The following is a 14,751-nucleotide window of genomic DNA, read 5'->3' as shown; positions in this document are numbered from 1 at the left end:
CAATCGACAGGTACAAAGCAAGGTTGGTAGCTAAAGGATACACCCAAACATATGGTGTAGATTATCAAGAAACGTTCTCTCCGGTTGCCAAGATGAATACGGTACGAGTTCTGATATCTTTAGCTGCTAATATGAACTGGCCATTAAAACAGTTTGATGTGAAAAATGCCTTTCTTCATGGGAACTTGGAGGAAGAAGTATATATGGATTTTCCTCCTGGGTACAGTGCTGGTAGAAGTACCGGAGTATGTCGGTTGCGTAAGTCTCTTTATGGGCTTAAGCAATCGCCTCGTGCATGGTTTGATAGGTTTACTCAAGTTATGAAAAAGATTGGGTATTACCAAAGTCATTCTGATCATACATTGTTTGTCAAACGGAGACAGGAAAAAGTGACGGCCTTAATCATCTATGTAGATGACATGATTATTACTGGGGATGATTGTGATGAGATTTCAAGGCTGCAGAGAAATCTTGCGGCTGAGTTTGAAATGAAGAACCTAGAGGATTTGAAGTATTTTCTTGGAGTCGAAGTTGCTCGATCGTCGAAAGGTATTTTCTTGTCACAACGTAAGTATGTTTTGGATTTGTTAAAAGAAACTGGTATGCTGGGATGTAAGCCAGTTGATACTCCTATTGTTGAAAAACATCATCTATGTTTGGATCCGAATCAGAAATCGGTTGATAAGGGGAGATATTAGAGACTTGTAGGGAGACTAATTTATTTGGCTCATACACGACCAGATATTGCCTATGCAGTAAGTGTAGTAAGTCAATTTATGCATTCACCGAGTGAGGATCATATGGCTGCTGTTATGCGTATCTTAGCCTATTTAAAGTCTGCACCTGGAAAAGGAGTTCTCTATCGGAAGCATGGACATTTAAGGATTGAGGGGTTCACGGATGCTGATTGGGCAGGAAGTGTAGGTGACAGACGGTCTACTTCAGGATATTTTACTTTTGTAGGAGGCAATTTAGTCACATGGAGAAGTAAAAAACAGAAGGTAGTATCAAGATCCTCAGCTGAAGCCGAGTTTCGAGGGATGGCTCACGGCATTTGTGAGCTTCTCTGGCTTCGAAAACTTCTTGAGGGGCTTGGGTTCAAGCCAAAGGAGAACATGAGACTATACTGTGATAATAAGTCAGCGAGAGATATAGCTGATAATCCGGTACAGCATGATAGAACAAAACATGTGGAAGTTGATCGACATTTTATTAAAGAGAAACTTGAAAGGAAGATTGTATCGATCCCGTTTGTGAGTTCAGATGAGCAACTTGCAGATGTTCAAACTCATGCAGTATGTAGTCGAGAGTTTGATGACTCACTTGTCAAGTTGGGCATGTGTGATATCTATGCACCAACTTGAAGGGGAGTGTTGATCATGAGTCAATAGTAGGAAAAAAGGAATGTAAATAATAGGAGTCCTTTTTCAGTAGGTTTGTATTAAAGCTTTTGTTTCTTGTGGAACGTAGATTTGTACATGTATATATTTCAGAATAAGTAATACAAAAGATATTCCGGTAAAAGTTCTATTGGTTGTCCCTATACAGTCCCTATATGTGAGGACATACAATATGCATCCGATGAGTCCTTATACTTTAGGGACTCACTTTCCAATCCGTGGGAGATTCATTTTGTCCTGATGTTTGTTTTATACTTATTTTATATGGTGGTTATCCCTATTTAGTGACTCCATTAGAGATGCTCTTAAATTCAACAACAACTTAAATATGGGAGGTCCTAGGTTCGATGCTATGAGCTGGTGAGTCTGCTTGATTGTGGCCATAGGTAGGGTGAAATTCCCCATTACCTCTCTGGGCCCGAAAAGGGTGGATAACTATAGCTTACCACATGTTGTCTCTCTTTTCAAAAAATAAAATAAAATAAAAATAATAAAAACATCTCTTTGTACGGTCCTATCTCTGTGGTGGCGAATTTGTTTTTCTTGCCATGTGATTGCAAAATCGTAATTAGATAAGAATCTAAAACAAAAACAAGCCACTCAGTACTACGCTCTAATGATATTCCTCTTCACTTGAAAGTGAGAGGTCTTAGGTTCAAATCATGTGGATGGCGAATTCAATACCAAATTAGGTTGTCCATTGTGTGATTTAGCAGAATTCTCTATCCCTTAATGTAAAAATATCGATGTACTAAAAAAAAATAAAAACATAACCCAGTTGATTAAAAAGGTTAATAATTGCAAGAAGAGATGAAAGAACATTGAAGTGAAGTAGTAAAGTGAGATTAAAATTGGATTAATTAGAAGAAGAACATATCTTAGTAAAGAAAAGTAATAATGTATATGTACTCTGGTGCCCATTCATTCTCCATCTCTCTTCCTCTAATATTTAACAATTTAACTACTAACGTTATCTTCTCTTAAAAAAATTGAAACAAAGACAAAACAAAACCCATTTGTTTAAGGGGGTTAATAATTGTTTTTTTCTCGAACAAAAGATTAATAAGTGTTTTTTTTTTTACAAAAGGTTAATAATTGTTTTTTTTTTTCAAAAGGTTAATAATTGTAGAAAGAGTGAAAGTACAGTAAAGTGAGATTAGAATTGGATTAATTGAGAGGAAAAGCATGGTCTGTCAATTGGTTATTGGTTAATGCAGAAAAAGATAATGAAGATAAGCCCGGCTAAATATAGAAAATCCACCGCCACCTGGACCAACCTGGGCCAACCCTCCCTGCCTACCTCTTTCTCTCTCTAAACCCTTATCTTCTCCCAACTCCAAACACTTTCCCTTCAGAAGTTTCAGACCAAACTGCTCTCGCTCTCTCGGCTCTCAAGCTCAGACTATAAAAACCCTTCAAACCCTTCCCAAAAAAATCAAACCTTTCTTTCTTTCCACCTCTGCTTTCTGAAAACGACATTAGATTATAGATATACCGCCGTATGATCAGTCATGCCTCGCTTTCAAAGATTTCTAGGCAGCAGCCCCCACTCCGCCAACTTCTCAAACATAACGGCGGCTCCGCCTCCTGAGGCCGTGGCTCTCGAGTCGGACTTCGTCGTCATACTGGCAGCGCTGCTCTGCGCCGTCATATGCGTGGTGGGTCTACTCGCCGTCGCACGCTGCGCCTGGCTCCGCCGCGTATCCGGCGGCAGAGCCGCTATCGGATCGGCTTCTTCATCCGCCAACAAGGGCCTCAAGAAGAAGGTCCTCCAATCCCTTCCGAAGTTCACGTACGGAACCGGCGGCGCCGAGCCGCCGCCTAAGCTGGGTTCGGAGTGCGCCATCTGCTTAGGGGAGTTCGCGGAGGGGCACGAGATCAGGGTTCTGCCGCAGTGCGGGCACGTGTTCCATGTCGGGTGCATTGACACGTGGCTTGGATCCCACTCCTCGTGCCCGTCGTGCCGGCAGATCTTGGTGGTGGCTCGGTGTCACAAGTGCGGTGGGTTTCCGGCACCAGTATCAGAGGCGGAGCTCAAGGCTCACCAGGACCACACCAACCGTTCAGCTCCTCCTCCGGCAGCGGCGGCTGCTGCTGCACCCAGTACTGCCGTTAGTATTAGTTCTAATACGGCTACAACTACCAATTTTCTGCCTTAAAGTTTGCTAATTAGCAAACCCACTTTTTTAATTTTTCTTTATTGAACTAGCCTTTTATTTTTCTTTTTCTCATCAATTTGTATTTCCTGCCACTCTTTTGTGTACAGAGAGAATCAATGGATCATCATGTTTATGCTTCTGAAATTTTTTCCCCAATTGACACCAATGCAATGCAGTGGTTGTGTGCTATTTTCTTCCCCATTTTTATCAAAAAGGTTAAAATTATATAACTAGGGAAATAGAGAGGGTGCTTGTAACCAAGAAACTACTTTGGATTTGACAAATGTGCACACATTTTTGTTTGTGTTTTGTTTGAGTAATCACGTGAGAGAGAAACTCTTACTAAGGTAGATGCAGTAGATGGGAGAGCTAATGAATACTTGCTTCTAACTTGTTTAAAATTCGTATTACTTATTGACACGTATTATCGTAGACAAATTCTTAAAATATTAGAAATTTCATATTTTGTGTAAAATTATTCAAATACGACACATGGTTGGTGAATTTCAAAATCTTTTTTCATGTAATAAGACAAAACAACCTTGTTATACTTAATTATTTAGTTAATTAATATTTCCAATGCTCTGAAATTTCCCTCTCCTAAATCATACTTGTCATGTAGATCTGGTTAATGGGTTGTGTTTGTTGTGTTTATATCGTTTTCGTATTATACTTGTTATTTTAACGGATTGTATCGCGTCAAACACGTTATGTTAACGAGTTCTTAATAGATGACCCGATAATGACCTGACTCGTTAATGGGTCGTGTCTTTTCATGTCAGGTTAATAGGTCCTGCAAGAAATTACATGCTTAGTGTCTAGACCTTGAAAATGGGCGTGTTTGTGTCGTTTAAGTATACCTGTTATTTTAACGGATTCTTAACGTGTGACGCGATAACGACCAAATTCGTTAATTAGTTCTTAACAGATGAGCTGATAACGACCCGAATCGTTAACGAATTGACCCAAAACTTGTTATTTTCATCATTTCACATAAAGTAAAGGGTTTTGCAAAAAATTGCCAGTCCCAACCTAAAGTTAATAAATTACAAAAAGAGAGGTTCCATGGTTCTAAAGCAACACCCAATTCTGTATGTGGCTATTTTATAAATGATTGTTGCATGTCGCATTAAAGTGGGCAAAGGGTCAATGGGGTCATAGATGCTTGGAGACTTGGAGAGTGGAAAATGAAATAAAATTGAGGCCTAACTTAGAGAGGTCAGATGGTTGGACTTAGAAGCACAACCATTGCTCTTACTTGTGAGTTGGGATTTTTTATTGATTTTTGTTTCCATTTTTGTTGAACTTTGTGGAGCACTCTTTGCAAGTTGGAGTGCCATTGACGCTAACTTCTCAAAGCTTCAAAATATGCTCAATTTTGTACCATCCAAATCTAAAAGCAGGTCCAACAGAATAATGACAGGGTTTTAGTGATTGCTAGAATTTCTTCAAGCACAAGCATGGTCACTGAATGGAGAAGGGATACCCTTCAAAGTTCAAACCCCCTTTTGGTTTTTTTTATGTAAAACTTTAGGTTGCATTTCATCTTTAACACGACAATACTTGTGTTCAGCATATGACGGAATCGTTTTGCGAATAATTAATCAAATTGGTGTTCATCTAATCATTAGGGTATAAATATGTAACTTGATTGTCAATTTGTTGATGCAAGACAATACAAGTAACTTTTTAGGTTGAACGTTAATTTGTTAATGTATAAATAACTAAACGATCTCTAACTTGATTGAGTTTTTGCTAGAGATATAAAAAACTTTATTACGGCAGTTTGCCCAATGAAGATACACAAATCACAGTTGGATGGATAAAGATGTGCACTCAAAGAGGGGACGTAAATTTTGTCCTTCTAACACTGCCGACTCTTTACAATTAACATTTAGTACTATAAAATTTTAAAACAAAAATTATGACTCATGTATCAAGTGATGATTTGTCAATAAAAGAAAATTTTCTTGCATTTGAAGGAGCCAAAAAACTTGAATTCTTTTTGTGCTACAAAACCTATGAGCTGTAATTTCACTATCCTACCTGGTTATCTCCTCTAATTACAAAAATATACAGTTAATAAAACTATAAGTATCTCTTTAAACTCAAGTTTACTACCTAAACTACACTTACAAACTCAATCCAAAATGTAAATTAAATTTTACACCTGATTATAAAATAAAAAAACCAAGTCGTCCTCTATCTCTGCAAGCAAAGAGTAGCATTTACAATCAGCAATGACTTTACTCACTCTCTTCCTTTCCCTATTCATTCAGTCATTCATTTTAGAGTAACGTGCTGGTTTAGTCTTTGATTATTAGTAAGGGAAAATTAGGTCCTTAAATTATTATTTTTAAAAAAATCAATCATTCAACTAATTAAATCTGCCAATTCTATTCCTAATATTAGATTTGAAACTATTCTATTTAATTTTTCGTTAATTTAAGTCAAGTGACTTGCATGTGACAAACTTTGAGTTTAAGGACTTACTAAAAAAAATAAAAAAAGAGTGTCTAGAGTTAACTTTGGAGGGTGAATTAAAAATGAGATTCACAAAGAATATACAACGTTAAAGGCTTATAAGCGAGAAAATGACAAGGTTATTCTCTAAAATGTGTCATGTGCAAGTCATGTGAATTAAGTTGACAAAAAATTAGTTAGAGTAGTTTTGAATATAATAGTAGAAAAGAAATTAGTAATTTTAGTAAACTCGCGGAATTATTTTATCAAAACAATAGTTTAAAATCTTAATTTTTAGTCAGATGATGATTCAAATCTAAATTGACCGTTCATCTTTTATTTTATACTAGCCTTTAGCCACACGCATACACGTGTGGCAATTGGCCTTTTTATATTTTTTTATTTAAATAATTAATTTACATATTTAAAAAAAAATTATTAAAAAAAAAAAAAAAGAAATGAATTAAAGACATGAAATCACCCACTAACGTGGGAGGGTTTTTTTTTTATTTTTTTTTCCTTTCTATAATTTTAAATATTAAATGCATTCAAAATAAAAATATGGTTAAATACTTTAGCTTCTTTTGGTTCAATTGTAATTTATGAAATTCTTAAAGGGTAATTTATGGTATTTTAAATATTTCATCATTTTAGAGTGCTCACTTTGCATAGATGGATTAAAAGAACAAGTGACAAGACTTTGGGTTTATCTCATCCTCTGAACATGATGGGCTTTTGACAGTGGTGCTGATATTCATCCTACAGAAAAAGCGCATCAATTTCTACTTTCTGTTAGTCTTCAAGTAACTTATTGAAAATAGAAAGAGATGGTGAGGGACTCGGTGGGTTCTTTTATTGCTGCTCGGCGATCTCGTTTTCCAGGCCCCTAGTGTTCCGGTTGCTGAGGTTTTAGCCATTCTGCGAGGCTGTGAGTTGGGACATTCTTTGGGTCGTAGTCATGCGGTTGTTGAATCTGATTCCTCGAACTTTATTTCATGTTTATAGGGTAGCATAACAAATGGTAGGTGGGAGGCGTTTCCAATCTTAACAAGGTGTAAGAAAGTCGGCAATTCCTTCCATGAATGTCGGTGGTCTTGGGCTCCAAGATCAGCCAATATGGTGGCGGACTGGTTGACGTCGCGCGGTTGTGTGGAGATGTGTGACTTTACTTGGGTTGACAGACCCCCATCTTCACTTGTTCATGTACTTAATAAAGATGAACTGCCTTGCTCACATCAATTTTCTTTGGTTGTGCAAGGGGTGATGCTAGTTGCTTCCTAGTAGTGTCGGCTTTCTTCCCTTGCACTTCCAGCTTTGTTTTTTGCTTGTTTGCCTCGTTGTGGGCTTTCGTTGTAATCTTTGGCATTTTTGCCCTGACTATAAATTCCAGTTCACCAAAAAAAAATATATATATATATACACACATACACACACACATATATAGAAAGAGAAAAGTGATGAATAAATCTCATAAGTATTAAGAAAAGAGAAAGAGACATCTCTGGATTTCTTCCTCCTAATCATCAAATCAAGGAATTCATACCGTTAAAATTTGATTCAACAGCTATGAACAGGGGGGCCACTTTAAAAGTTATAATAACTTCAGCCGTTTGATCAAATTTTAACAGCATGGATCCTTTGATTTGCTGGATTAGGAAGAAAGGATCTGAAGAGAATCCCTTTCCTAAGAAAAGAAATGCCTTGGGCCCCCCAACTATAATCCTAGGTTATTGATCGTTATTAGATATCTTCTTATAAACGATGGATAAATCATTGAGAAATGCGTTTTCTAATTATTAAGAGTGTTTCTTTCTTAAATTCACAAGTGTTTTGTATCGAAAATCTTATTGAAAATTGTACATACTCGCTTACCTACTTGAATATCTCTCTAATTAATTAGATGATCAAGACCGTTCTTTCTTAACAATTTATAATTGCTTTAGATTTAAAATAAATATTAAAAAAAAATGTTACTGGTGTTCGTATATAATCACTTACCTACATATCTAAATATCTCATCAATCAACTAGAGAACCTTCTAATAATCCAAAAGTGCTTATGAAAATATCAGTAAAAGCGGTTTTCAGATAACAAAGAACGTTCTTTTCCATTACTTATAAGTGAATTTGGATTTGAAACTTGGTGCCGTAGATTGTTCACAATCACTTACCTAACCAAAATATCTCTCTGGTCAAATAAAAAACCTTAAAAGCAACTTATATTCCTGGTATTCATGAACAAAAGAGCACCGAGCCCCAACTTGTTCAAATGAGTTTATCCTGTGTGCTGCCTAAGTGGCTATGTCAATAGTTTAATGTTGATCCGCCGCTCCAGTCACTCCGGTACATTTGTCAGTCAAAAGCCTAATTTGGCCAACCCCATTATTCTCCCTACTTTCCACTAATCACTCCTAAACTCCTGCCTAATGAGAACTTGACATCTCATCCGGCATGAAACTCATATATTCTCGAATGTTCTCGGTTGAATAAAACTACATGTGGTCTCTCACTTGCATTTATTGGAGAAATTCTAAAATTCTATTGATAGCAGACAACACGTATGATATTTTATAATCATACACAATCGATAATAGAATAAATTTTCTTTGACAAAAACTCTCAAATATATCGATTGTGTCATCTTTCCAATGATTTCATGAAATCAGTAATAAATAAATTTTCTTCGGCATAACATTAACATTCAGAAGATTCTCGAATGTTGTCTGTTGCACACAACTATGTGCTCTCTCCTATGATTGCATACATGTGATAGGGAAGATTTTCTCCACGCGTTGTTCACGCCACCTTTCGGGTTGTCAAGAACTACCAAATGAGGCAGTCCAATTTGGCAACTCTCTAAGTTTACGGCTCCTACCATCATAAGAAATAGTAAACCAGCACTCCTACCACTCTTGTGAGCTGTGATTGGTGATTTTCAACTTGGTAAAAGTTCCATCTGAGTAATTTTTTTCAAGTAAAATAATTTGCACAAAGAAACCAATTTCTTTTTTTAATAATACGTAATACTAAGTGATACGAGAAATAAATGACTGAGATTAAAAATAAAATATAATGGCTAAAACACCTGTAAACTAAGTGCTACGTAGCATTGAAGCTACACACTGGAGGAAATTTCTAATTTGTATTTGATTCCATAGCAAAGTTTAGGAACATCATCATGCAACGTCATGAGACCACAGCTACTCGTGATCATACAAAAATGTTTACAAGAAGATATCTAATTGATTCTTCCCTCCGATATTCGAATACAATCCTAACATTTCCACTGTTTCATTGAACAAATAAGTTTCTAGCAACTCAGTTCGGGCACGGGTAATTAGTATTGACTTCTGAACCTCCTTATGCAGTACAAGAGAACAGAGTATATGAAGCACAAAATATATCCAAAAAGCTCATCCTATCTTTCCTTTCCGTAAAGAAGACTGTCGATTCCCCTTTCCTTAACAGCTTGTGGACAAAAGTACAAGAAGGAGACTCAGGGATGTGCAATTACTTAGCACCTTTTAAACGCTGCTGGTTTGGTATTACTGTGCTTTGAAAAAAACTGTTTCTGCTGTGTTGTGAGAATAAGCTCATTTTTGCTGCTTCACATTTTCAGCTTTTTTTTCACCCAAAACTGTGAAAATAAGCTGTTTTTAAGTGTTTACCAAACATTTTTTTAGCTCATCTCTTTTTGATACCCACGTTTTATAAAACCACCTCAATAGCAAACCAATACTTACTCTCCGATGCTTTTCACTTCATCACCACTGCCGATACTTCTTATTATATAACGGAGATGTCAAGTTCTGTGTCTTGGTCAGGTTCTTCTGCATTGGATACCCCTCCTTTGCTGATACCATCATCCAACGTAGCTGTCGTGGTTGAGGCATGGGGCTCCTCCCTACCACTAACCACTCCTAAACTCCTGCCTAATGAGAACTTGACATCTCATCCGGAATGATACTCATATTCACAAGGGAGATTCTCGAATGTCCTCGGTTGCATAAAACATGTGATCTCTCGCTCATGTATTGGAGAAATTCTCGAATTTTACTAATGACATACAATACGTATGATATCTTTTTCATGATCATATACGTTTGGTGATAGAGTAAATTTTCTTTGGCAAAAACTCACACAAATTAGAGAAGATTCTCAAATGTATCGATCATATACAATGTGTCATCTCTCTAGTGGTTTCATAAAATCAGTGATAAATAAATTTTCTCCGGCTTAACATTCATATTCACTGGAGAAAGTTCTCGGATGTTGTCAGTTGCATACAACTGTGTCCTCTCTCTTATGATTGCATACATATGATGGGGAAGATTTTATCCGCGCATTGTTCACACCACCTTTCGGGTTGTCAAGAGCTGCCAAATGCGGCAGTCAACTTTGGCAACTCTCTACGTTTACGCCTCCTACCATCATAAGAAATAATAATACCAGCACTCCTACCACTCTTTTGCGTTGCGATTGGTGGTTTTCAACTTGGTTTTCAACTTAGTAGAAGTACGTAGCACTAAGTGATACGAAAAATAAATGACTCAGATTGAGAATAAAATATTTTCGACATATGTGAAAATGAAATCTTACGGCTGCTACTTAGCATTGAAGCCACTCTATTCTCTATTTTTGGGGTGATCTCTAAGTAAGAAATGCAGCAATCATTGGAGTAAAGATCTAATTTGCATGTTGGTTCACATATCAAAGTTTTGCAAGATCATCACACCACAGGTACTTGTGCTTATACAAAAACGTTTACAAGAAGATACCTAATTGATTCTTCCCTCCAATTTCGAATACAATCCTAACATTTCCACTGTTTCATTAAACACATAAGTTTCTAGCAGCTCGGTTCGGGCACGGGTAATAGGTATTGACTATTCTGAACCTCCTTATGCAGTACAAGAGAGCAGGCAAATGAAGCACAAAATATTTCCACAAAGCTCAACCTATCTCGTTCTTTTCGTAAAGAAGACTGCCGATTCCCCTTTCCTTAACAGCTTGTGGACAAAAGTATAAGGAGGAGATTCAGGGATGTGTAATTACTTACACCTCTTAAACGCTGATGGACTTTACTCGCCGATACTTTCCACTTCATCATCACTGCCGCCCCCGAACATCGTAGCCATTTTCATGGCCAGCTTTGCAGCCATATCTCTTCTCTGAAAATCGGGCATCAATCTCAAACTGTCACGCATGTTCCCAATCTCAGACATCAACTGTTCCAAATCCTCAAATTCAACATTCGAACCCTCATCTGGTTCTTGGGCTTGGTCAAGTTCTGTGTCTTGGTCAGGTTTTTCTGCATTGGATACCCCTCCTTTGTTGATACTATCATCCAACGCAGCTGTCGAGGTTGAGGCATGGGGCTCCTGCTTACCACAGCTGGTTCCATTCTCTTCTTTGCATTTTAGGACAAGATTACTTTGAGCAGCCAGTCCTCGCATATCTGAAGGTCCAGCAAAACCATTTGCAGAAACCCATTCTTCCGTGTCATCAAATGGGTCAGCTGAACCCGCAGAGAGGACTTCATACTCAAATTCATAATCAGATTCTTCGTCTGACAAGTCTAGCAGAGAGGATTCAAATTTCAAACATTTAGAATTCTACTTAATATAAAATATAGTATATAAACCAGATGTAAGCGGTATAGAATATATAACCTTCTCCTCTTTCAGGTAGTGATGGTTCAGCAATCTTATCGCCTGATTTCAAAATCATTCCAGGCCACATGTGTGCAGAAAGAGCACCAAAAAGCCGTTCAATACCTTGTGAATCGCCATCAACTGACAAACCTGTAAAAAAAAAAAAAAAAAAAAAAACTTTTAACTTAAAATATCTTAAAAAACAGACATTGGGTGTACTGTGCAATCGACATGTTCATTCACCATGATATAACGTTTTTTTAATTTTCACAGGCGAATCAATTCTTTTTAATATTGAAAATGACACGTGAACTCAAGATGTACTCTCTTTCTTACTCGGGTATATATGATGTAAAAGTCTTACTCTCCTAAATCGCTTCAGCATACAAAGACTTATGTCACAACGGTATGCCCTTAAAATTTGATTATCGTGGTCATCCTCTACAGCGATTATGAATTTGTGAATAGACCCTGAAATTGAGTCTGCTACAACTTCTAAACCCAACCCTTAAAATTTTATCAAACACCAAGTGACAATATACTTCGATCGTCATAATTGTACCATGAATGTTTCACTTTTGAGCAGGGTACTTTTATTCCCCACTTTTGCATAAATCTTGCCATAAATATGTCAGAAAGAAGAGTTGCCTTACATTTGTCAAAATCAGCATTTGAAGCACAAGCTTCGACGAACTCAATGTTATGCTCAGTGCACCATTCCAAACATGTGTGCCTAGCCTCCCAAGGTGGCTCGTCATCCCCCAATAAACTGCTTCCTTCAGCCTCGGAGATTCCATACACAGTGAAAGCCGGACCGTCATCAGCAAACGGGTCTCCAAGCTTCTGCAATTGTCTTCTATATACAGCATGAACTGGGTGACCCGGAACAAGATCAACCTTATTCCCTACACATACTAGTATATCAAACTTTTGAAGATCAGTTCGGGACACCCATTTCTGAAGTGCAGACAAAGACGCCAACTGCAGCATAGTGTAAGCAAATTGATAAACGAATCAATAAATCATGCTAAACAAAGTGACAAAGAGTGAGGGGCAACGGCAAGAGACAGAAACCTCAGTTGTGTCGAAAACCAAGATCAAGGCAGCCAACTGGTCATACATTGGGAGGGTCTCAATCGAAAATTCGTCATGGAGATGAGCCATCCATACCGAAACATCAGCAGTATAGTACTTTGTAGAGATATTCCATCTAATTTTTCCAACACAAAACTCATCAAAATTCACATTTACAAATAATTACAAACGAGTTCTTTGTTCTCAAAATTCCTAAAAATTGTATTCTTCTTCCCAAAATTCCTAAAAATTGAATTCTTTGATCGCAAAATTAAAAAATTTACATACCCATTAACCACCAGCTGAGATGACGACGATGACGAATCAGAAGCGTCGTCAAAATCCAAACCCAGTAATCCTGGAATCAACAGATCACGAATTTAATAGCGGTCAAAGGAGAGAGAGAGAGAGAGAGAGAGAGAGAGGGATTACGAGAAATAAGAGAGCGTTTGCCGACGCCGGGGGAACCAAGGAAGAAGATGCCGGGCCGCTTCTCCAGAGAGTCTCCTTCTTTTGCTTGAGCTTCCATTTCTCTGATTAATTTCGGAGAGTGATTAAGTTAGGATCTTCGCAGATCTAAAACCCTAATTCTTCGACCTCAATTTGATGAAGACAATGACTGACTTTCTCATCAGACTTTCCTATTGCAAGTGCTACACGGCAACAGGGCTCGGCTTTCTTTTCTTTTTTCTTTTTATTTTTTTGGTCAGACTAGAGAAATTTCCTAAAATAAAGTCAAATGAACATATTACATCAAAGATCAGCATATAGAAAGAAGACGTTTTTTATGTAAATAAAGCATGAGTAAAGGTTCTTTGTTGTAGCAAATTACAAATAGTACAAAAAGGAAATAAAGATGAAATTGTTTCAACCCAAAACAGATCCTCCATAAGGGCTCCAAGGTGACTAATAGAGAAAACCCTAAGGGTGCGTTTGTTACACCAAACTGTCTCGGACTAGATTAGATTCAGGGACTAAATTGGACTGGCTTATAATAGACTAAGCTAGACTAGCTTAGTGAAACGTTTGGTGTAGTGTCGGACTAAGAAGCATGATAATAACAAAATTTTATGCAAATACAAAAAAATTGAACCCCAACGTCAACATTTTCTGCAAAATCCAAATCCTAACATCCAAATTCTAGAAAAATCATAACTAGATGATCACCACTCCGGAAAATTCAAATCTTTCACTTGTATGTGCATGACCAAAAAACCAATTTGAAAACCTCAAATTACATTTTACAACCCATAATTGAATCTTTCCAATGAATCAAGAGAACCCAAATACCCCATAGAACAGAAAATTCAACCCAGTAGAAACACAATGTAGTCAGCAGCAAGCAAACCATAATCAAATATTTCCAGATCAAGAAGATATCCATTGATGCATTACGTTATATGAACTTTGAGCACCTGGTCGTCTCACGGATATGGAATGGAAGCAAACCCATATGAGTCTGCAACCTCGATGGCAACCACGGCCTTTGAGCAACGATTTGATACATAATAATATATAATTCATTCAAACACATATATAGAATACGACGAATTAAAATTGCTATCCCAATTCTCAAACATATATATATATATATTATAATCTCAAACAACACCATTAACAATCCCAAATCAATATTCACAACCTAGAATCAAGAGAAACGAACTAATAGAATTTTAGGTGATTCTTCCGAGTTTTTCTCACCTTTTTATTTTCATCAAAGAATTGAAGATTCTTCTACAAATTTGCATGTTTGAATTGAATTTGGGGTTTAAGTACTGGGTAAATTTGAATATGTCAAGCTCTCTTTCTTTGTCTAACGACGAGGGCCCAGGCGAGCTCAGAGGAATCGGACAACGGCGAGAGCGGGACCTTCCTCGGAGCTTTGCAACACAGAAGTCATTGTTAGAGCTTTATGCAGCTCCAATTTGGTCGGATTGCCGAGAATATCGCCATAGTTCTCTCGGATTCGAAACAAGGGAATGGTTTTGGTGTGGTGCTGTGA

At 37.3% G+C, this 14,751-nt stretch overlaps 2 protein-coding genes across 2 annotated transcripts; one reads left to right on the top strand and one right to left on the bottom strand.

Annotated features, from left to right (window-relative positions):
- The first annotated feature begins 2,837 nt into the window (after nucleotides 1–2,837).
- Nucleotides 2,838–3,703, top strand: LOC103950183 (RING-H2 finger protein ATL80). The gene has a single exon (XM_009361348.3). The coding sequence runs from the start codon at nucleotides 2,912–2,914 to the stop codon at nucleotides 3,557–3,559; it is 648 nt and encodes a 215-aa protein (XP_009359623.2). The 5' UTR covers nucleotides 2,838–2,911; the 3' UTR covers nucleotides 3,560–3,703.
- A 6,991-nt stretch (nucleotides 3,704–10,694) lies between these two features.
- On the bottom strand, nucleotides 10,695–13,483 carry LOC103950184. The gene is made up of 6 exons (XM_048587989.1): nucleotides 13,182–13,483; nucleotides 13,038–13,107; nucleotides 12,750–12,885; nucleotides 12,329–12,656; nucleotides 11,694–11,825; nucleotides 10,695–11,599 (listed from the first exon to the last, which is right to left on the bottom strand). The coding sequence occupies exons 1-6, from the start codon at nucleotides 13,276–13,278 to the stop codon at nucleotides 11,103–11,105; spliced, it is 1,260 nt and encodes a 419-aa protein (XP_048443946.1). The 5' UTR covers nucleotides 13,279–13,483; the 3' UTR covers nucleotides 10,695–11,102.
- Between the last annotated feature and the right edge of the window lie 1,268 nt (nucleotides 13,484–14,751).

Source organism: the organism of the source record quoted next, unplaced genomic scaffold, assembly GCF_019419815.1.
Source record: "Pyrus x bretschneideri cultivar Hongxiangsu unplaced genomic scaffold, Pyrus_bretschneideri_v1 Contig1, whole genome shotgun sequence".
NCBI classification, from domain to species: domain Eukaryota; kingdom Viridiplantae; phylum Streptophyta; class Magnoliopsida; order Rosales; family Rosaceae; genus Pyrus; species Pyrus x bretschneideri.
This window is presented reverse-complemented; position numbering and strand designations above follow the sequence as displayed.

Excerpts from the sequence above, each read along its gene's own strand:
- LOC103950183 (XM_009361348.3), top strand. The coding sequence starts at position 2,912 with ATGCCTCGCTTTCAAAGATTTCTAGGCAGCAGCCCCCACTCCGCCAAC.
- LOC103950184 (XM_048587989.1), bottom strand. The coding sequence starts at position 13,278 with ATGGAAGCTCAAGCAAAAGAAGGAGACTCTCTGGAGAAGCGGCCCGGC. Across the intron at positions 12,886-13,037 it reads TCTCAGCTGGTGGTTAATGG|ATGGAATATCTCTACAAAGT; the intron begins GTATGTAAATTT and ends TGGAAAAATTAG. Across the intron at positions 12,657-12,749 it reads TGGTTTTCGACACAACTGAG|TTGGCGTCTTTGTCTGCACT; the intron begins GTTTCTGTCTCT and ends ACTATGCTGCAG.